At 48.3% G+C, this 15,831-nt stretch overlaps 1 protein-coding gene across 2 annotated transcripts in view; it reads left to right on the top strand.

Annotated features, from left to right (window-relative positions):
• The first annotated feature begins 244 nt into the window (after positions 1–244).
• TWIST2 (twist family bHLH transcription factor 2) overlaps positions 245–15,831 on the top strand; it is a 29,817-nt gene continuing 14,230 nt past the window's right edge. For both annotated transcript variants that reach the window (XM_048953294.1, XM_048953297.1), the window contains exon 1: positions 245–983. In XM_048953294.1, the coding sequence (XP_048809251.1) occupies positions 465–947 (483 nt within the window). In that variant the 5' untranslated portion in view covers positions 245–464 and the 3' untranslated portion in view covers positions 948–983. The remainder of the gene's footprint in view (positions 984–15,831) is intronic.

Genomic DNA, 15,831 nt, shown 5'->3' on the forward strand with positions numbered 1-15,831 from the left:
ACCCTGTGGCACAGTGAGTATCTCACAGGGCAGGGGTGGGGGGTGGTCGCGAGTTATCTTTTATTCGAGGTGCTTTCCCAAGATTTTAGTTAAGTGTAACATAAAACTGTGAAAGTTTAGCAGGGGAAAAGCTTTCCTCCCACTGACCTGGCCGGCCAATCAGAAGGGAGCCCCGCACCTCCCTCACTTCTGACAACTATTTAGCAACTGAGCTCAGCTAAAGTTTCCAAAAAGTTAGAATAACTTCCTCTCTCCAAGACCTCAATTTTTTGCACAACTCCGTCCTTGAAATAAGAGCCCTTCAAGCAACCTGGAAAACGTTTGGTCAGCAAAAAAAAAAAAAAAAATCCTCCTGTTTTTCCAAAGGATCTGTCTCAGGAATTTAAAGCACATTTAAGACACACACACTCACATAACATAAGGAGGGGGGGAAAGGCTCTTCCCCTCCCCTTCTTGCAGAAAGCATGGAAGAAAGCTCCAGTTCTCCTGTTTCCCCTGTGGATAGCTTGGGGACCAGTGAAGAGGAGCTGGAAAGGCAGCCAAAGAGATTTGGCAGGAAGAGAAGATACAGTAAGAAGTCCAGCGAAGATGGCAGCCCCAACCCAGGGAAGAGGGGAAAAAAGTCCAGTCCCAGCTCCCAGTCTTATGAAGAACTGCAGAGCCAGAGGATCCTGGCCAATGTCAGAGAGAGGCAGAGGACTCAGTCGCTCAACGAAGCTTTTGCCGCCCTGAGGAAAATCATCCCCACGTTGCCCTCTGACAAACTCAGTAAAATCCAGACCCTCAAGCTCGCGGCGCGGTATATAGACTTCCTCTACCAGGTGCTACAGAGCGACGAGATGGACAGTAAGATGACGAGCTGCAGTTACGTGGCTCACGAGAGGCTGAGTTATGCCTTCTCAGTCTGGAGGATGGAGGGTGCATGGTCCATGTCGGCCTCACACTAGCCACCGCCGGAGCGAGGCCAGCACAGCCGCCAAAGGGTAAGGAACCGCGGGGCTGGCAGGCGAGGGGACACTGGGATGGGAACGTGAGGATGGAGGGGCCAAACCCGTGGGAATTTGAGAAAGTTCCGTGTGGGCAAACTATCAAATACATGGCAAGTTGTTGTTGGGAAAATTGTTGTCTCGCTGCTCCGTGAGGGTGGGGGGCAATGAAGGGGGGAAGCATCGCTGCATGAGGTTTGCCTGAATGCGGCTGCTTTGGGGAAGGGTTGGAAGACAGGCTGACAAGGGGATCCGAACCAGCTGCTGCAGCACACGGAGGGTGGCTGCGCCCCAGGCACCCTGGGTTGGTTGCATCCTCCCTGTGTTGGGGGCACGAGGTGTTCCGCAGGACCCTGCTGGGGCTGGGCGACGAGTTCGTCCCGCTGCACCCCAGGTTGGGTTTTTCTTAAGAGAAACGAGCTGCAGATGTCGGCTGCCCCCGGGCCCCTTCCCCCTTCCTCAATAAACTCAAACAAAGATAGAGGAGTCCTGGGGAAATTTTCATCTGGTTCAGTTTCCCTTCCTCAAAGTGCCGGTCAAACAGAGGTTGGTGTTGGGCTTTTGTTGGCTGGAGCGTAGTTTCTGATTTACTCTCGGAACTAAACTCTTCCTCATCGTTTTCCACGACGAGAAAACCTCTTCCTCTTTATGTCGCCTTTGTAATATTTGGGGAGGAATGAACAGAAAGGAAAGCAAAACCAAACAGCTCTTAATTACGCTCTCATCCCAAGCTAATTAAGGCGAGCAGCTCTGCGTTGTGTCAGCCGCTCTGCGCGGGGCCGCCGCTGCCCGGGGCTCGGTACATGAAGCAGAGCTGCTATCTCACTCTGCCCAGCACATGCTGCTTGCTGCTGCAGGATGCAGGCAGCTCCAAAGGGAAGTTTACCCCCTGCAACGTGGTGATGCGAAATACAATAATTTCACCCTTTGGAGAAGCAGCTCCTCGAAGACGGGAGGAAAGCCTTACCCCACCAGCCCACTGGGCAAGGTTTTCAAGGCAAACCCATTTTGTTTTAGCGGTGATCAGTGGCTGATTTAAAATCCTGACGCAGCCATGGGATGTTATTTGGAAAAGGGCTCAAGCAGGGCTTACGGGTGGTGCAAAAGGGTTGAAACCATTTTAAAAACCACTTCAAGCAGGCGCTTCCCTCGCGCCCCGACGCAGCCTGTCTTTCGGGGCTGTAATTAAAGTTCCTCCTCGCTCACACAGAGACCTCCAAAATGTCAGGCTGAAAAAGAGTTGCTCTGCCCATTGCACATTTTGCCCTGCCTGTTGTTTGGCTTTGCTTAAGCAGGTAACGCTGCTGTCGTGGTTCTATTACAAGTGTTGCTATTTTTGCGTTGCTGTGCCCCGATTTCAGCTGCGAGAAGCCTAAGCCAGTCACTTTTAAGAAGTGCAAGCTCTCTGTTTGTAAAACTGAGTGTCTTTTCCCATGCTAATCTGGCTAAAAGGGCTTCAGCAAATAGATTAACAAAACATACGCAAAACCCAGGCTCCTTGTCAAAAACAGATGTAAAATGTCCCAAACACATATTTCTTCAGCAGTTTAGATTGGCTGAATACTAAAGTGCTGTGATGGAACAATGCATTAATTCTGTTGTTTCCTAAACGATGTGCTGCCATTAGCCAATGGCTTTTTTTAAACCTATTATCTAATATATATCCATTCCTCTCCATCGTTCAATGCATTAGTGGCAAACCCTGAGTTTTTCTACCCCCACTTCAGACTCCTTGTCAGTGCAAATGTTGTTAACAACGCTCTGACAAGGCGGGCTTTGTATGCAGATGCTCAGAGACTGTGTCCCTGCATAAAAGAAATGGGGAGAGACATTTCTGGGCTGCTTTGAAAACCTGCGTTGTCAACCCAAATCCCACAGCGTTTTTGCTTTCTTTGGGGTCAATTGACACTCGATGCCTTCCCCACTCCCATCTTGGTGGTGAGCAGTGGATTTTGCTCAGCACTTGGACGTCTGGGGGGGGGTGATGGCCGCCCCGAGCCCCCCAGCTCCCCGTGAGCCTTCTTCCCTGTGTCTGTGTATGCGTGCACACGCGTGTGGTTGAACTGTTGAAAACACTGTTGACAAATGGCCTGGTGTAGTGCGGTGCGGTGTCAAATTCTGTCCTCTATGGTGACAAAAAATTATGTCCGCCAGCATAAAAAGCCCTGATGAGATCCTCAAGAAATGCTTCAGAAAGCCGGGTAGCGTGGCATAGTCTGTTGCATGTGCCTGTCCTGAGCAGAGGTATTTTTAGGGACAACAGGGGATGGCAGAAAGTGTAAGAAATGGCTGTCTGAGTTTGGGAGCCGCTCCTGGGGACTGAAGAGTGTGGCATCCGTTAGTGAGCCCCGTTCTGCCACCCTCCATCTCGGTGGGTTTGAGAGACGTAGGAGAGGAAAGACTCAGTCCTGGAAGAGGCGGTCATCCGGCTGCAAAGATCAGAGGAGATATTTGATTAGAAAATCAGAGTCCTGGGAACTGATATAATGCCACCTGGCCGCTGCCAGTGCCAGTAGGTTCGTGCTGCTCACTGCGGTGCCAGAAGAGGTTTTCCTGCTTGCTGGCCCTAATTACAGGCAGCTCTGGTAGTTTCAAGAGAAGCAGGCGCAGCTCTGCCCTTCAATCACTGCATAGGTAGTGGGATGTTTCAGCAGATGTCCAAAGCTTGGGACTTGGTGAGCCTCCCTGCCCACCTTCCCTCACTGCCAGCACCTGTGTCCTTTCCCTGCATCCAATTTTCCTTTCCCCTTGGAAAGCCCATAATGCTATAAACCATCAAAGAAAGAAAAAAAAAAAAAGAAAAAAGAAAGTAGGTTTCCCATTATTCCACTTGGTAGGAAAAATCGTGTCCAGTTGGGTGTTGGGGAGTATCAGCAAAGTGCAGAGCCCACACACTTGTGGGCAAGGGGACCCTGCCATCAGCCCTCCCTTCCCCTCAGAGCCCGTGAGCACTTTGCCATCCCTGGGCTGACACTTGCAGCCACAGCACCTTTGCCATCAGTCTGCTTTGGGGAATCCACAGATAGCACATGCCTGGTACTGGTGCTCTTGCAGATTTCCACTGCTGTTTATAAAATGTATTAAACGCGAGCATCCTATTTCGTTTCGTCCTTAAAGAAGCAAACAGATGTTATCTCTGCTGGCCTTGGGAACAAGCTCATTCTATGGTTTATGAGAGCAGGACAGTTAGCTGGGGGTGCTGTGACACTGGAACTAAGCCCTTTTTGTCCCAAAAGCCCTATTTTTTTTTTATAAGCATCCTTAGAAAATGTAAATATATTTCCTTGACGGGAAAGATTGTAAAGTTTGGTATTTACATTGATAGGTTTAAAGTGGTCTGGGTCTTTTTTTTTTTTTTTTTTTTTTTTTTTTTTTTTTTTTATCTCAGTGCATTTAAAAGCTCAGCAAAATGCATTTTGGGTCTTCTGTTTACGTTCGTGTCATTTCTTGGGAAAGAATAAATCTGTCGGGCAGCGAACAGCAAACACACAGCAGTCAGCCAGAAAGCGCTCGAATTCAGAGCCCCAGGAAAGAGAGGATGTGAGGAAAATCCTCCATTGAGCAGGCACGCGAAGGCAAACCAGCCACATAAATTAATTAATGATCATAAGGAGTTAGAAACAGGCGCAGAGGAGAGATGTGTTGGATTAAAACTGAAGGATTGCTACGAGGAGCAGTAAAGGCAGATTTTAATTTAATCCACTCGAGCCACTGCGGTGCTGTCCGTCTCATTAGGAGAGATGTGCCTTGAAGGGTCACTGAGGAAGCAGAAAAGGCATGCGTTGCTGCAAAGTGGTCCTCGTTTGTCTCCAAATCAGTTGTCCTCACTTTGCGCAGAGTATCTCTGGTGTTAAGAGCAGACAGAGCTTCATCGTTAAAACAAAAGGATTGCAATGCTTTCTGAATACCTCGCTTTGCATTCCCCTTTCGGTGTTTGCCGGGCTTGTTTCATAGTGGTGGTGGTAATACATCAGACTTGTGAATCGCAGCAGCGATGAGACAGATCCTGTGGCCCCAGATTAAATCTCTTTTGGGGACATTTCTTGTCACTTCTTCCTGCTAGCAACGTAATTATTTTTATAGCTTCAGCCTGGGAAACATTTCCACGTGATTCAGTACATCTCTGAGCCTGAAATCTCCTGCATTTATGTCATGCTGTGAAGCAGTAGGAATAGCCTGGTTGGGGAGCATGTTGGGGAGCACCACCACAAAGCAGAGCACAGAGCGAGCTCTACACACAGCCAGGAAATTACTGCCGCCGCTCGGGGGGAGCACACAATTTTGGGCACTGTTTTTTCCAATCTTTGCAGAAGATTAGGGGGAAAAAGCTGATCCAAAACCTTCTGTGCCACGAAAACCACCCTGGGCCAGGTTCTGAGCTGCTGTGCACAGCGGGCGATGCCATCAGAGATCTCAGTGTCACTGCTAGGGGCCCTAAGCACCAGCACTCATGGTTTACTTCTTTGGCGGATCTGGAAGTGAGGAAAAACCAGCAAGTCCTCCAGCTGGATGCCAGCACCATCATTCTAATTAATGATTAGTTCTTGAGAATTAAAACAGTAGAAATATTTGTTGGGGAAAAAAAAAAAAAAAAAAAAGGGAAAAAAATACCCTAGGCACCCCGGCATTTAATTAGATTTGTAGCTGTAGAAGATGACCACTCAGCAGCGACAACTAATCATACACAAACAACAAATTAACTCAGCCAGCCAATAAATCACGGCATGGCAGCCCTTACCCCATCCTCGTCTCTGTAACCGCTTCCATGCTAACCCAACCTGGATAAACTCTTATTCCAGTGCCTCCCTCACACAGCCTTGTCTTTGCTGGGCTCTGCCCATTCTCCCAGTCACTGCTGGGTCACATTTTCACTGTAAGAAGTGGGTGCTGTTCTGGCTCTCTGAGATGCGCCGCCTTCTTGTGCTAAAGCAGGGCTTTCATCGCAGGGAGACTGGTTAAAACAGGGAACTCTCAGTGATTTTTTTCCACAATCTGTCACCCTGAGCTGTTACATCATGGGAAGCAGCACCAGGTGAATGGGAGCGCCCAGCAGGGTATGAATGGGACTCCTTCCCTGCAGGAAGGCAGTACCCCCTATACAGTCTCCTAATAGAAATATTAACAAGCGACGACTCTTGAAGTCCCACTGTTAAATCTGGGTTTCAAAGTGGTTTACAGCCATCGCATCGCATAATTTGGGATTACTTTTTGGCTTCCACACTTTGGCATCTTGGAATGCACTCACATTTTGTTCAGGAAGGCAGCAGCGAGGCAGACCCTGTCCTGCATTGCTTGCAAAGCCATCAGACATTGAAAAGAAAACAATCTCTTTGCAGAATGCCATAGGGTGAGCTGGAAATGAGCGACCATCCCTCCTCTCCCTCCCCCTTCCTTCTCCTCCCATCTTCTTCTCCTTTCCATCTTTTAACCACAGCTTGGAAAACAGAAAAAGAGGTGAAAAAAGAGACAGATGTGGGCTGGTTCAGCATGATATATACTTGCTGGAAGAGATCCAGTAAGCCTGTGCTAGCTTTAATTGAATTCCTAATAAGATAGTTTTGCTTTGTTAACTGTCACCCGCAAGAAGCAGCTTTGCCATTTCCTTTAGGAGATACCAGACACGCCAAGCGCGGGCTTTAGAACATACAAATTAGTTCTGGGATGAATTCAGCCATCAAAAAAAAAAAACACAAAACCCCACAGGAAGTAATTTATGTGATTATACCTTTGGTTTAAGCTGTGTGGGCTGCCTTAAAAATCACACTTTGGTGCTCAAGCTTAAATAAAGCTCAGAATTCGGGGGGTGGGAGGGAGCGGGGGGAGGTTGTTGTGCAGGAAGCTGGACTCACTGTGGGTCAGGGCTCCCCGGCATCCCTGCTGCCCAGCATGGCCATTTTCTGCACCTGGCTTGTTTTCTCCTGCACTGATTAGCTCCTTAATGAAATTAATCTGGCAGCAGGATCTGCATCAACCACATGCACACGCATAGGAGACTGAAGATAGGAAAATGGTAGGAATGCTATTAAGAAGCAAAGGGCCAAGTTGAGAGAGTATTGCCACTTCTTGCCAAGGCGCTCGGAGGTGCTGTGGGAAGAGCAGGCATCCTCTGCAATGGCTCCCGACTGAATGCAAGCATCGTAACAAAAAACAGAGTACTCATACAATACTTTCATGTCTATTTTGACACAGTAGATAACAGGAGCATTCTGCCGAGTCCATTTTGCTATCTGTCATTGGAAGTGTGATGCTTCAGGCATCTCTGCGCTCATCCCACTCGGTGGGGTTTTCTGTGCCGAACAAGCAGATGTTTTGCGAGAGGGTTTTCATCCTTCACCACTAGAAGGGCTGTCTACGAAGTGCCTGATACTACCAGCACTAAATAACTTCTTTTGTACTGTTTGTATCTGAAACACTCATTGCTGGAGCACAGCTGAGCATTTGCTTTCTAACCACCTTCCCCATAGAGAAGACACAGGATCACCCCTAAATTTTGGAGCATAGAGGTGGCTCAGACCAGCCGGTTTGGAACCTCAAGAGAAAAGATGCTCAGGATGATCCTATCCAGTGTTCCCCTTGGAAATGCTAACAACCTAGAGACCAACATTTCTTGTGATAATTCAACACGTGTGCACACTGTGGTGTTTCCCAGCACCATAACTTCACCCATTTGTGTGAGTCAGCTGTGGTGCGTTTGCTCCCCGGCGCAGTTTGACCCTAATCTGTCGTTTAGATGCTGCCATATGACTTCTCACACACAGCTTTAGCAACACTTGGCTGTTTTGTTTTGTTTTGTTTTAAATAAAAAACCCTCTTTTTTAGAGAGCCTGCCCCTTGGAATTACTCTTAGGTTGCACTGACCACTTTGCCCATCAGCTCTTATATGTTTTGGGCACAGTCTTAAAATTATACACATGTTAAATGTTTCAGAATGAGGGTTTTTTGGCTGTTTCTGCCACTCCACACCACAGGTTCAGACTGAGGAAACACCCAGAGACTTTCCCAGGAGCACCTCCACACAACCCTTCCCGCAGTCTTCTGGGTCCAGAAGACATCAGAGGGGGCTGAGAGGGCAGATGAAGCTGCCCCTCCGATTTCCATTTAGTTAGGAAACAGCAAATTAACCAAAAGAAAAGAAAAAAAAAAAAAAAAAGAAAGAAAAATGATATTTGGCAGCAAGCAGAGGGTAAGGATTGCTGCCAAGGCCTGGACAGCTGTACCTTCTTCCCTAGCAAGTTGTGCGATCAGCGCGAGCTGTGCTGAAAGCCAAGAGGAGTTACCATAGCTGCCACATTGCATTGCACTGATCCTCCCTTTGGGAGACACCTTAAAGAAACAAACCCACCCTAACAGCTACGTGAGCGCTCGCGCCTCGCCGTGCATCAGAGGAAAACTATGGGTGACCTCTCAGGCGTGCTGCTTTGTTTTCTTCTCTTTTTTCCTTCCCCCAAAACCCAGCATCTGAGGGCGAGTGTCGGCTCCAAAGCAATGGGACAGGGGAGGAGGAGAGACACTTAACACCAAACTTTTTCCGCTTTCTGCTCGTGCACAAAAACTCCGCGTGGCTGCAGCAGTGCTCCCTCACCAGGGCCGTCTTGATGGCTCAAAACAACCCAGGAAATGGAGCAAAACCCAGAGGGGGTTCCACCCTGTGATGCATGGCTCTGTGTTTGGGAGCAGGTGCCCCAGCACAGGTTCTTAACTGGTGGCTTTGATGCATTACAAATCTTGAAGTGTTTCCTGGATGGGGTGTTGAAGTTAATGCGATGGAAGGGGACTTGGGAGAGGACACGGAGCATCGTTGTGGGTGAAACCTCCACACATAATGTGATGGACCACTCTCAGATTTCTTTTCAAACAGAAACAGAAAGCTGTTCTTTCGTCAGGGCTAAAGCAAGAGACCTATTTCAAGGTATCCCTGCTCTATCCATTCACAACGTGGCGTTTAAGATTTTTAGGTCATGGTCAAACAACATCCTGGCTTCCAAAGCTGCCTTTCACAGAAGCCTGCCACGTGTGCTTTTGCTGCCATTAAAAACCCATTTTCCTTGAAAACACCTCCAGAATCTGTGCCCACAGCCCTACCCACACCGTGCCATGCCAAGCATCCTCCCTGCTGTGTTGGGAATGGGCAGAGGGACACGGGGTGCCCAATTGGTTACACAAATTCGGTGATGTACGGAGACCAACCAACTACTTGCTGCATGGGCAGCGGCTTCCCAGGCTCAGAGAGGTGTGTGATAGCACAGGTGAACAGCACAGCCCCCGGTTCCTTGCTGGCTCAGCGTCTGCTGGCACTAGAGGGCAGGATGCACTGCATGAAAGAGCAAGGTGGACCACGGATTGCATTCCACGGGCACACCTAACAGAGAGCAAACCAGAGGCATCCTCACCTTGCAAAGCGATGAGGACACTGCAGCAGGCATCAGTGCAGTCCTATAGTGCAGTCCTGTAGGCTGTTTAGCTCAGGGTCAGGGTACCAAATGGCACCAGAGGCTGTTTGCTGCTTTCCCAGCCGTGCAACTCGGCGTGAAACGTTTTGCCTTGCAAGGGGATGCTCAGAGCAGTGTTTGCTGACAATGCATAGAAGCTTCTGTTCAAAGGCATTTGGTGGATCAGCGCAGCAGGCACAGACAAGCTGTGCTGCAAATGCTGTAGCTCACACTCTTGGGAGTAACGTTTTTGTTGTGTACCAACCAGTTAGCACTCAGGCTCTTTAATGCACTCTTCCTATATAGAAAATCTGCGTTTCTGTTGGTGTTGTTAAAAACCTCATTATTTCTATAGCACTGGTATGTTTTTCTACGTATGCTATAAAGTCTGTACCATCCTCTCAATAGGAGATTTAAGACCTGCTCCAGACAAAACAACTATGGGTTTATCCAGTTCTTTATTATAGACATCCGCATCGATAAATAACCAATATTTTGAAAGATTGCTCTGGACTGGCCCTGCTGTACAATACTTCCTTTAGTGAAAATCTGTGGCATGCTAGGTGTTGCAATTTGTGATCTGAACACCAGGAAAACTCCTCCAGAGGCTTGCAGCTGAAGGTTGTGCCTGTAACCCTATGCTCAGCTGCAGGTAGAGAGGGTGTCCCACTAGACAGTGGATTACAGAGATGCAAGTGGGTGAAGGAGCCCTCTCACCCATCTGCTCTGGCTCTAGCCCATTTTGTGATGCAGCTTTTGGTGTGAGCTGTGCACATCTGTGCCTCAAGTGCCACAAGGTGGTTGGGCTCTGGTCATCAAGAGTAAAAGTCAAACCTATTCTTGGTTCAGATACAATTTGCCTGTGTAATTTTTTGTTAATGCTTGATGCCTGCATTTCCCCCTCTGCAAAGCAATGCTAATGCTTCTATTGCCTCTGCTGCCTGCCAGCCTTGTAACCCCCCCTACAAGACAGGAGCTCTGGATGCAGTGTGTAGACAGGGAAGGGACCTGCACAAAGCAACACTCTGATTCCATTGGGGCCAAGCCCCGGGTTCAGCACTGCTGCCCGCCCCGTGCCCCCAGCAGCTCGTCCTCCTCTCTGCATGGATTATCCATCCACTCCCTTGTATTTTTAGGTGCTTTTTTGCATCCCAGGGGGACCCAACTGCTGCCAAATGGAAAATGGCTCTGCACTGGGGCCCTTCTGAGAAGCCTATCTACAGCAATTTGTATGCATTTCACAGCTCCTCGCTCAGAGATCTAAATTGCAGATGTGCTCTTCAGATTTAGAAAGGGACAAAACGGAAGTAAAGAGGTTAAGCAGCGCTGTGAGTCACTCCAATACGCGACCTACTGTTGATTTAGAAACCTACCTCAGCAGTAAATACAGAACAAAGTTCTCCAAAATGTTTAACCTTTTGCATCCTGGCCAGTCGAACAAATAAATGAGAACAAAAATACCCTCACCAGAGTCAGAAAACCAACAATCTGTGGTGGGGTTAGTAGCAAAAAGAAAGTGACCCGAATGAGTGACCTACAGATGAGGGGATAAAAAAAGAAAGAGGAGCAGACGCAGAAGGCAGAGAGGCACATGCATTAGCTGAGCTGATAATGAAGAACGCAGTGGATGAAGACTGTGCTGCTCCCTGGGAATGGTTCCAGGCCGCAGAGAGCAGCAGACACAAGCAGCCATGTCCCAAACGAGCATAGGAGACTGCTGGGCTTGAAGTTTAGGGCACAACGGGGAACAAAAGAAAACGAAATACAGTCCAAACTATGCTTCTGCTGAAGACAGTCATAAAACTTCAGTCCAAGAGGCAAGGGCACCCACTCTGTAGGGGAGAGCAGTTTGCACCTGCAGCTGCATGGACTCAATGAGGAACATCCAGTACAGTCTCAAATTATCTGCCCACTGGCAGTTTAGTTGTTTCTTTCCGGGGGTCTGGAAGCCTAGGTTGAATGTAAAACATGTCTGAGGTGTGTAATTCAGGAAAAAAACTTGCTGCATAATTGCAAACAGGCGTAGCATGCAGGCTGACCGACCTACCAGAGAATTAGCTGCTCTGCAGGCAGAGCAGAGGTCTTACTGTGCATGCAGGATGTGTGTGCTCTGGTGTCGACGAAGCTCTGCAGAAGGCCATGTGTGCACTGAGGTGCCCTTACCTCAGCTATGGGAAGCCCTGCAAAAATACTGAAGACAGCTGAACCATGCAAACCCCTGCAATCATGCTGAATGTCTCTATTTCTGCCTTTAAAGCACAGGGTGTATCAGCGGAAGGAGAGCATTCCCTGGGATTTGAGGCACTGAGTGGGAGTTAAGAGAAAGGCCAGCATCTGCTGATCTCAGGGTACCATCAGGAGAATTCTACACAATGATATTGAGGAGTTCATTTGGGCCAGAGCCATCCCGAGGACTCGGTTAAAGCAGAATTGCTGCAAAGCCATGCAGAGTCACCAAGGGAACTAAGAGGGCTTTATAGTCCCAACAGTTGAAGTGATCTAAATGAAAACTGATGAGCAAGCATTTGTAGCATAAATCAGACTTTCCTTAAGTACTGAGATGTGCTGTAAGTCAGAGGATGCTGCGCTGTGGTTTGCAAATCACCTAAGACTGTGTGGAAATGGAGATGCATTCAAAAAGGACCATTTTGGTCAGCAGGAGACTTCAAGAAAATGCCAATAAGGAAAAGCTAAGATTTGATGTGGTAACGGCAAGAGAGGTTTCTGGTGCAGAAAGGAAAGCAGGTTGCATACCAGATGTTATTGAGCCAGGAGTGTTCCTAAATTGTGGGCATTTTCAGAGATGCATTTCTGACCCTCCCTTCCCTATCTTTTTCCTTTTCTACCTTTTGATGTAGATCCTCAGACAGTGGTATTTGTCTACAACAAGTGGGCACAAAACTTGTGGGATTCTCTCTCTTGCTGCAGCCCTTCTTGAAAAATGCAGTGAGATCTCAGGAAAGACCTTCACCTTTTTGCAGTGTAATCAGAGCATGTGACAGTGGTGGTGGGATGGGAGCCATTCCCGGAGCATTAGGTTCCAGTGAGCTGTTGTCAGCTTCCTCTGAGGTGGGACTCACCACACAAGGGGGAGGATTTCGTGCTGTTTTTGGGAGGGAGGATCATTAGGAAGTGCAATCAGTGAGGTTACAGAGAGCTGCTGGAGCCTGTGTGCTCACATATGTGTCGCTGGTATTGAACCTAAGCACCAGCAAAGAGCCCAAAACTGGGTAAAGGAACAACACGAAGCAAAGGCGGGGGAATGTGAAATGAGAATGGGGCTCATCTCCTCTGCTCTCATCTCCTCTGCTCTCATCTTGGCCACAGCAAGTGATGGAGCAAGGAGAGCTGAGGGAGCAGCAGGGCAGGAGGAGCCTGGGAGGCCTTGAGCAGAGGAAGCAGGAGGCCCTGGGGACCAAGAATGAGCCGAGGGGAAAAAAGAGCTGCTTGGACTGGGCTGTGTCACAGAGGGAGGCTGAGACTGAGCAGAGAGCAAGCTAACATGAAGAGCCTGCTCCCAGAGCAGATTGCTGCCTCGCTACATAGGCTGTGATGTCTTGTCAGCAAAGGAAAGGACTAACATGGCCAAACACAAGCTGGAGCATGAAAAAATTATTTCATCCTCACTGTGTGCAGGTGCCCACTCTGCACCAGAGCACCCAATAGAACTCGGCCTTCAGATTGCCACTATCACTTTCCTCTGCTCTGTTATTAGGGAAGTAACATACTCTGATGGACAGACTGGAACTGGAAGGTGAGGTTAAGAAGTGTAGGGCCCCTCCAGAGTTGATTTTTTTTGTAGGAAAGGCACTGAATTGCCTCAGCCGTTTAGAAAATACCACCCTCTGCTCGTGCCTGAGATTCTTGATATTTCATAGCTTTTTCAATAACTTTGAAAAGCTTCTTTAAGCTGTAATGTGCAAGATCAAGATGAAGAGGGATTAAGCAACATTTGCATGTTCTTAAGTGTGCAACTGGAACTCCAGGAAAAGTCACAAGCTGGTGCAGAGCATACCCTGTGTATGTCCTGTTACTGCAGCATCCCCAGGCCATCTCCACAGACATTAATCACCACTTCCCTGCACCTGCAACCAAAGACTTCCCACCAGAATAGCTCCCTGTAGTAGGAGGCTCCTTGCCCAAGGAGGCTGTGGATGCCCCATCCCTGCAGGCATTCAAGGCCAGGCTGGATGTGGCTCTGGGCAGCCTGGGCTGCTGGTTGGTGACCCTGCACACAGCAGGGGGTTGGAACTACATGAGCATTGTGGTCCTCTTCAACTCAGGCCATTCTATGATTCTATGAACACTGGAACGCTTAGTTGCCTGAACACAAACCTTTGCTCCACATGGGCAGGGCAGCATTATTACTCCTGCCCTAGAGAGAGGAACTTAGTACATGGAGATGCTATAGACCAGAAGCAGCACCCAAGTACTTCCAGCTTTTACCCAGCTCATCTGAGAGCAAAGCTGCTTCACCTTTACTGCAGTGAGCAAGCAATCCTCCGGTGTCTAGGCCAGATCATAGCTCCCTTTCCTAGAAAGGCAGCCCACAAGAATCCCCCTTGGCTTCTCGTGCCTAGAAGCAATCCTCAGCCAATAAGACAGCTTACCTGGGCCTCAACCCCACTCAGGTCTCCTAGAAGTGCAACTGTGCTGATTACATCAGAGGTGATCCCCTGGTCACCTTTGGGAGTCCCCAAAGCTGAGTGCATGCATGTATTCTCCCCAGACAGATACAGACCACCAGTTGCTACAGTCACAGTCTAGCTGGTGTAACCAGGCACAGCTCCAGTAAAAGCAATAAAGCCAACTCCTCCTTTGGTTAATAAATGGAAATGGTTTGCACTGGAGAAACCTGACAGCCCCATCTCCTGGACGTAAGCATATCCCATGGCCAGAAACAAAGAAGACAAGCGAAGTGATTGGAGCAGGGAGATACACTGTTGGAAAGAAAAGTAAAGGCAGCAATTCTGTATAGTGCCTGGGGTTGCTGTGATAGTGCTCATTTCAGCTAGTTTTCTTGTCTCAGCAGTAACCATTCTGGGGGCAACATGCAAACATGTGAAGAGGAGTATCTTCCTTTACATCCATCAGGATGCTTTTCCAGCACTCCAATGGAATGACTCAGGAGTGTTTGCTAAGGAGGGACTGGGGGGGCGGGGGGAGGGGAAGGAAAGGAAGAAGAAGGTATTTAATAACTCCCAAATCATTTTTAAAAAATCATTAGCTATTATTTCAGCTGTGTGACCTCCTGAAGGGACTTTCTAGAGGGCCAGATTATGCAGTCAACTAAAAATATAAATAAGTAAAGAGAGGGCAGAGATCACTTTGCTCAGCCAATTTGTGTGGGATGTCAGGTTAAGCTTCCTGTAGGGTGCATGCATGTGCTTCCTGGACATGAGTGTGGCCCGACAGCTCCCCTAATCTGAGGACATGTCCCCAGTCAGTTGATATGGCACAAGTAATGAGTTACCATTTTCATTTCTGAAGTGCTGGTTTCCAAATACGTCTTGCCAGTCCTGCAGGAAATGGAGCACATCACATTGCTGCAAGATTTCCAGCTGCAGCTCAAGCTGTCTATGGCTTCAGATGCTAGCTCTCAGACAGGCACGCTTCTCTGGGTAAACGTCTTTATCCCTCCAGGCTGAAGCATTCATTATGGGTAGGGGAAACTTTTGAACTCCTTCCCATTCTATTTATGGTTATACCAAGGGTCCTGCTGAACACACAGACCTCTGTGCTATCCCTATGGCTGCACTCCACCATAGCTGCAAAAAGCATCTTTAACACATGAGAAGTGCAGAGGAGTGAAGTTACTACAAACACCTTGTGCTCCTCCACATCTACAGTATCACAGATGTGTAGGAGCATGCCTAAACATTTCTCTACATACAGATTGACCATTATTTCCTCATACCATCCCTGCATAGAATCTGATTTCTCACTTCTGCTGCTGGACTGAATGTGCAGCCTCCCCCACCCTTCACAAACCAATCTGCACATAAGAAACTGAAGGAAACATTTTCCTGCACTGAAAGCACAAGCTGCGTGTAAAACTTGATTGTATAGAGTGGAAAAGCTGTTCAGCACCAGTTGCAAACACAGGCAAGTCAGATGAGAAACATGTGAGCAGCATTTACAGGGAAAGTCCCTGATTTAAGGGAGAATAGGCTTAGCTCAGGTCTGCATGCCCTAGGACTCACAGTCTGCGTATCCTAGGGCAGCTTGTGAAATACAGAGAGGATCAACATTGCCAAAATCAAAGCACAAAGCCTTTGTTTTGAACAGATGCAGAAAGCTCCTCTCCCTCCTCCAGAAAGGAGACTGCATCAGTACCACTGTAATATGGGTTATTAGCTCAGTAGGAAACTAGCAGGGTTCAGATTCAAAGGCTCAGACAAGTCCAGCTTGCAGCT

The sequence above is a fragment of the Lagopus muta genome, chromosome 8 (assembly GCF_023343835.1).
Source record: "Lagopus muta isolate bLagMut1 chromosome 8, bLagMut1 primary, whole genome shotgun sequence".
NCBI classification, from domain to species: domain Eukaryota; kingdom Metazoa; phylum Chordata; class Aves; order Galliformes; family Phasianidae; genus Lagopus; species Lagopus muta.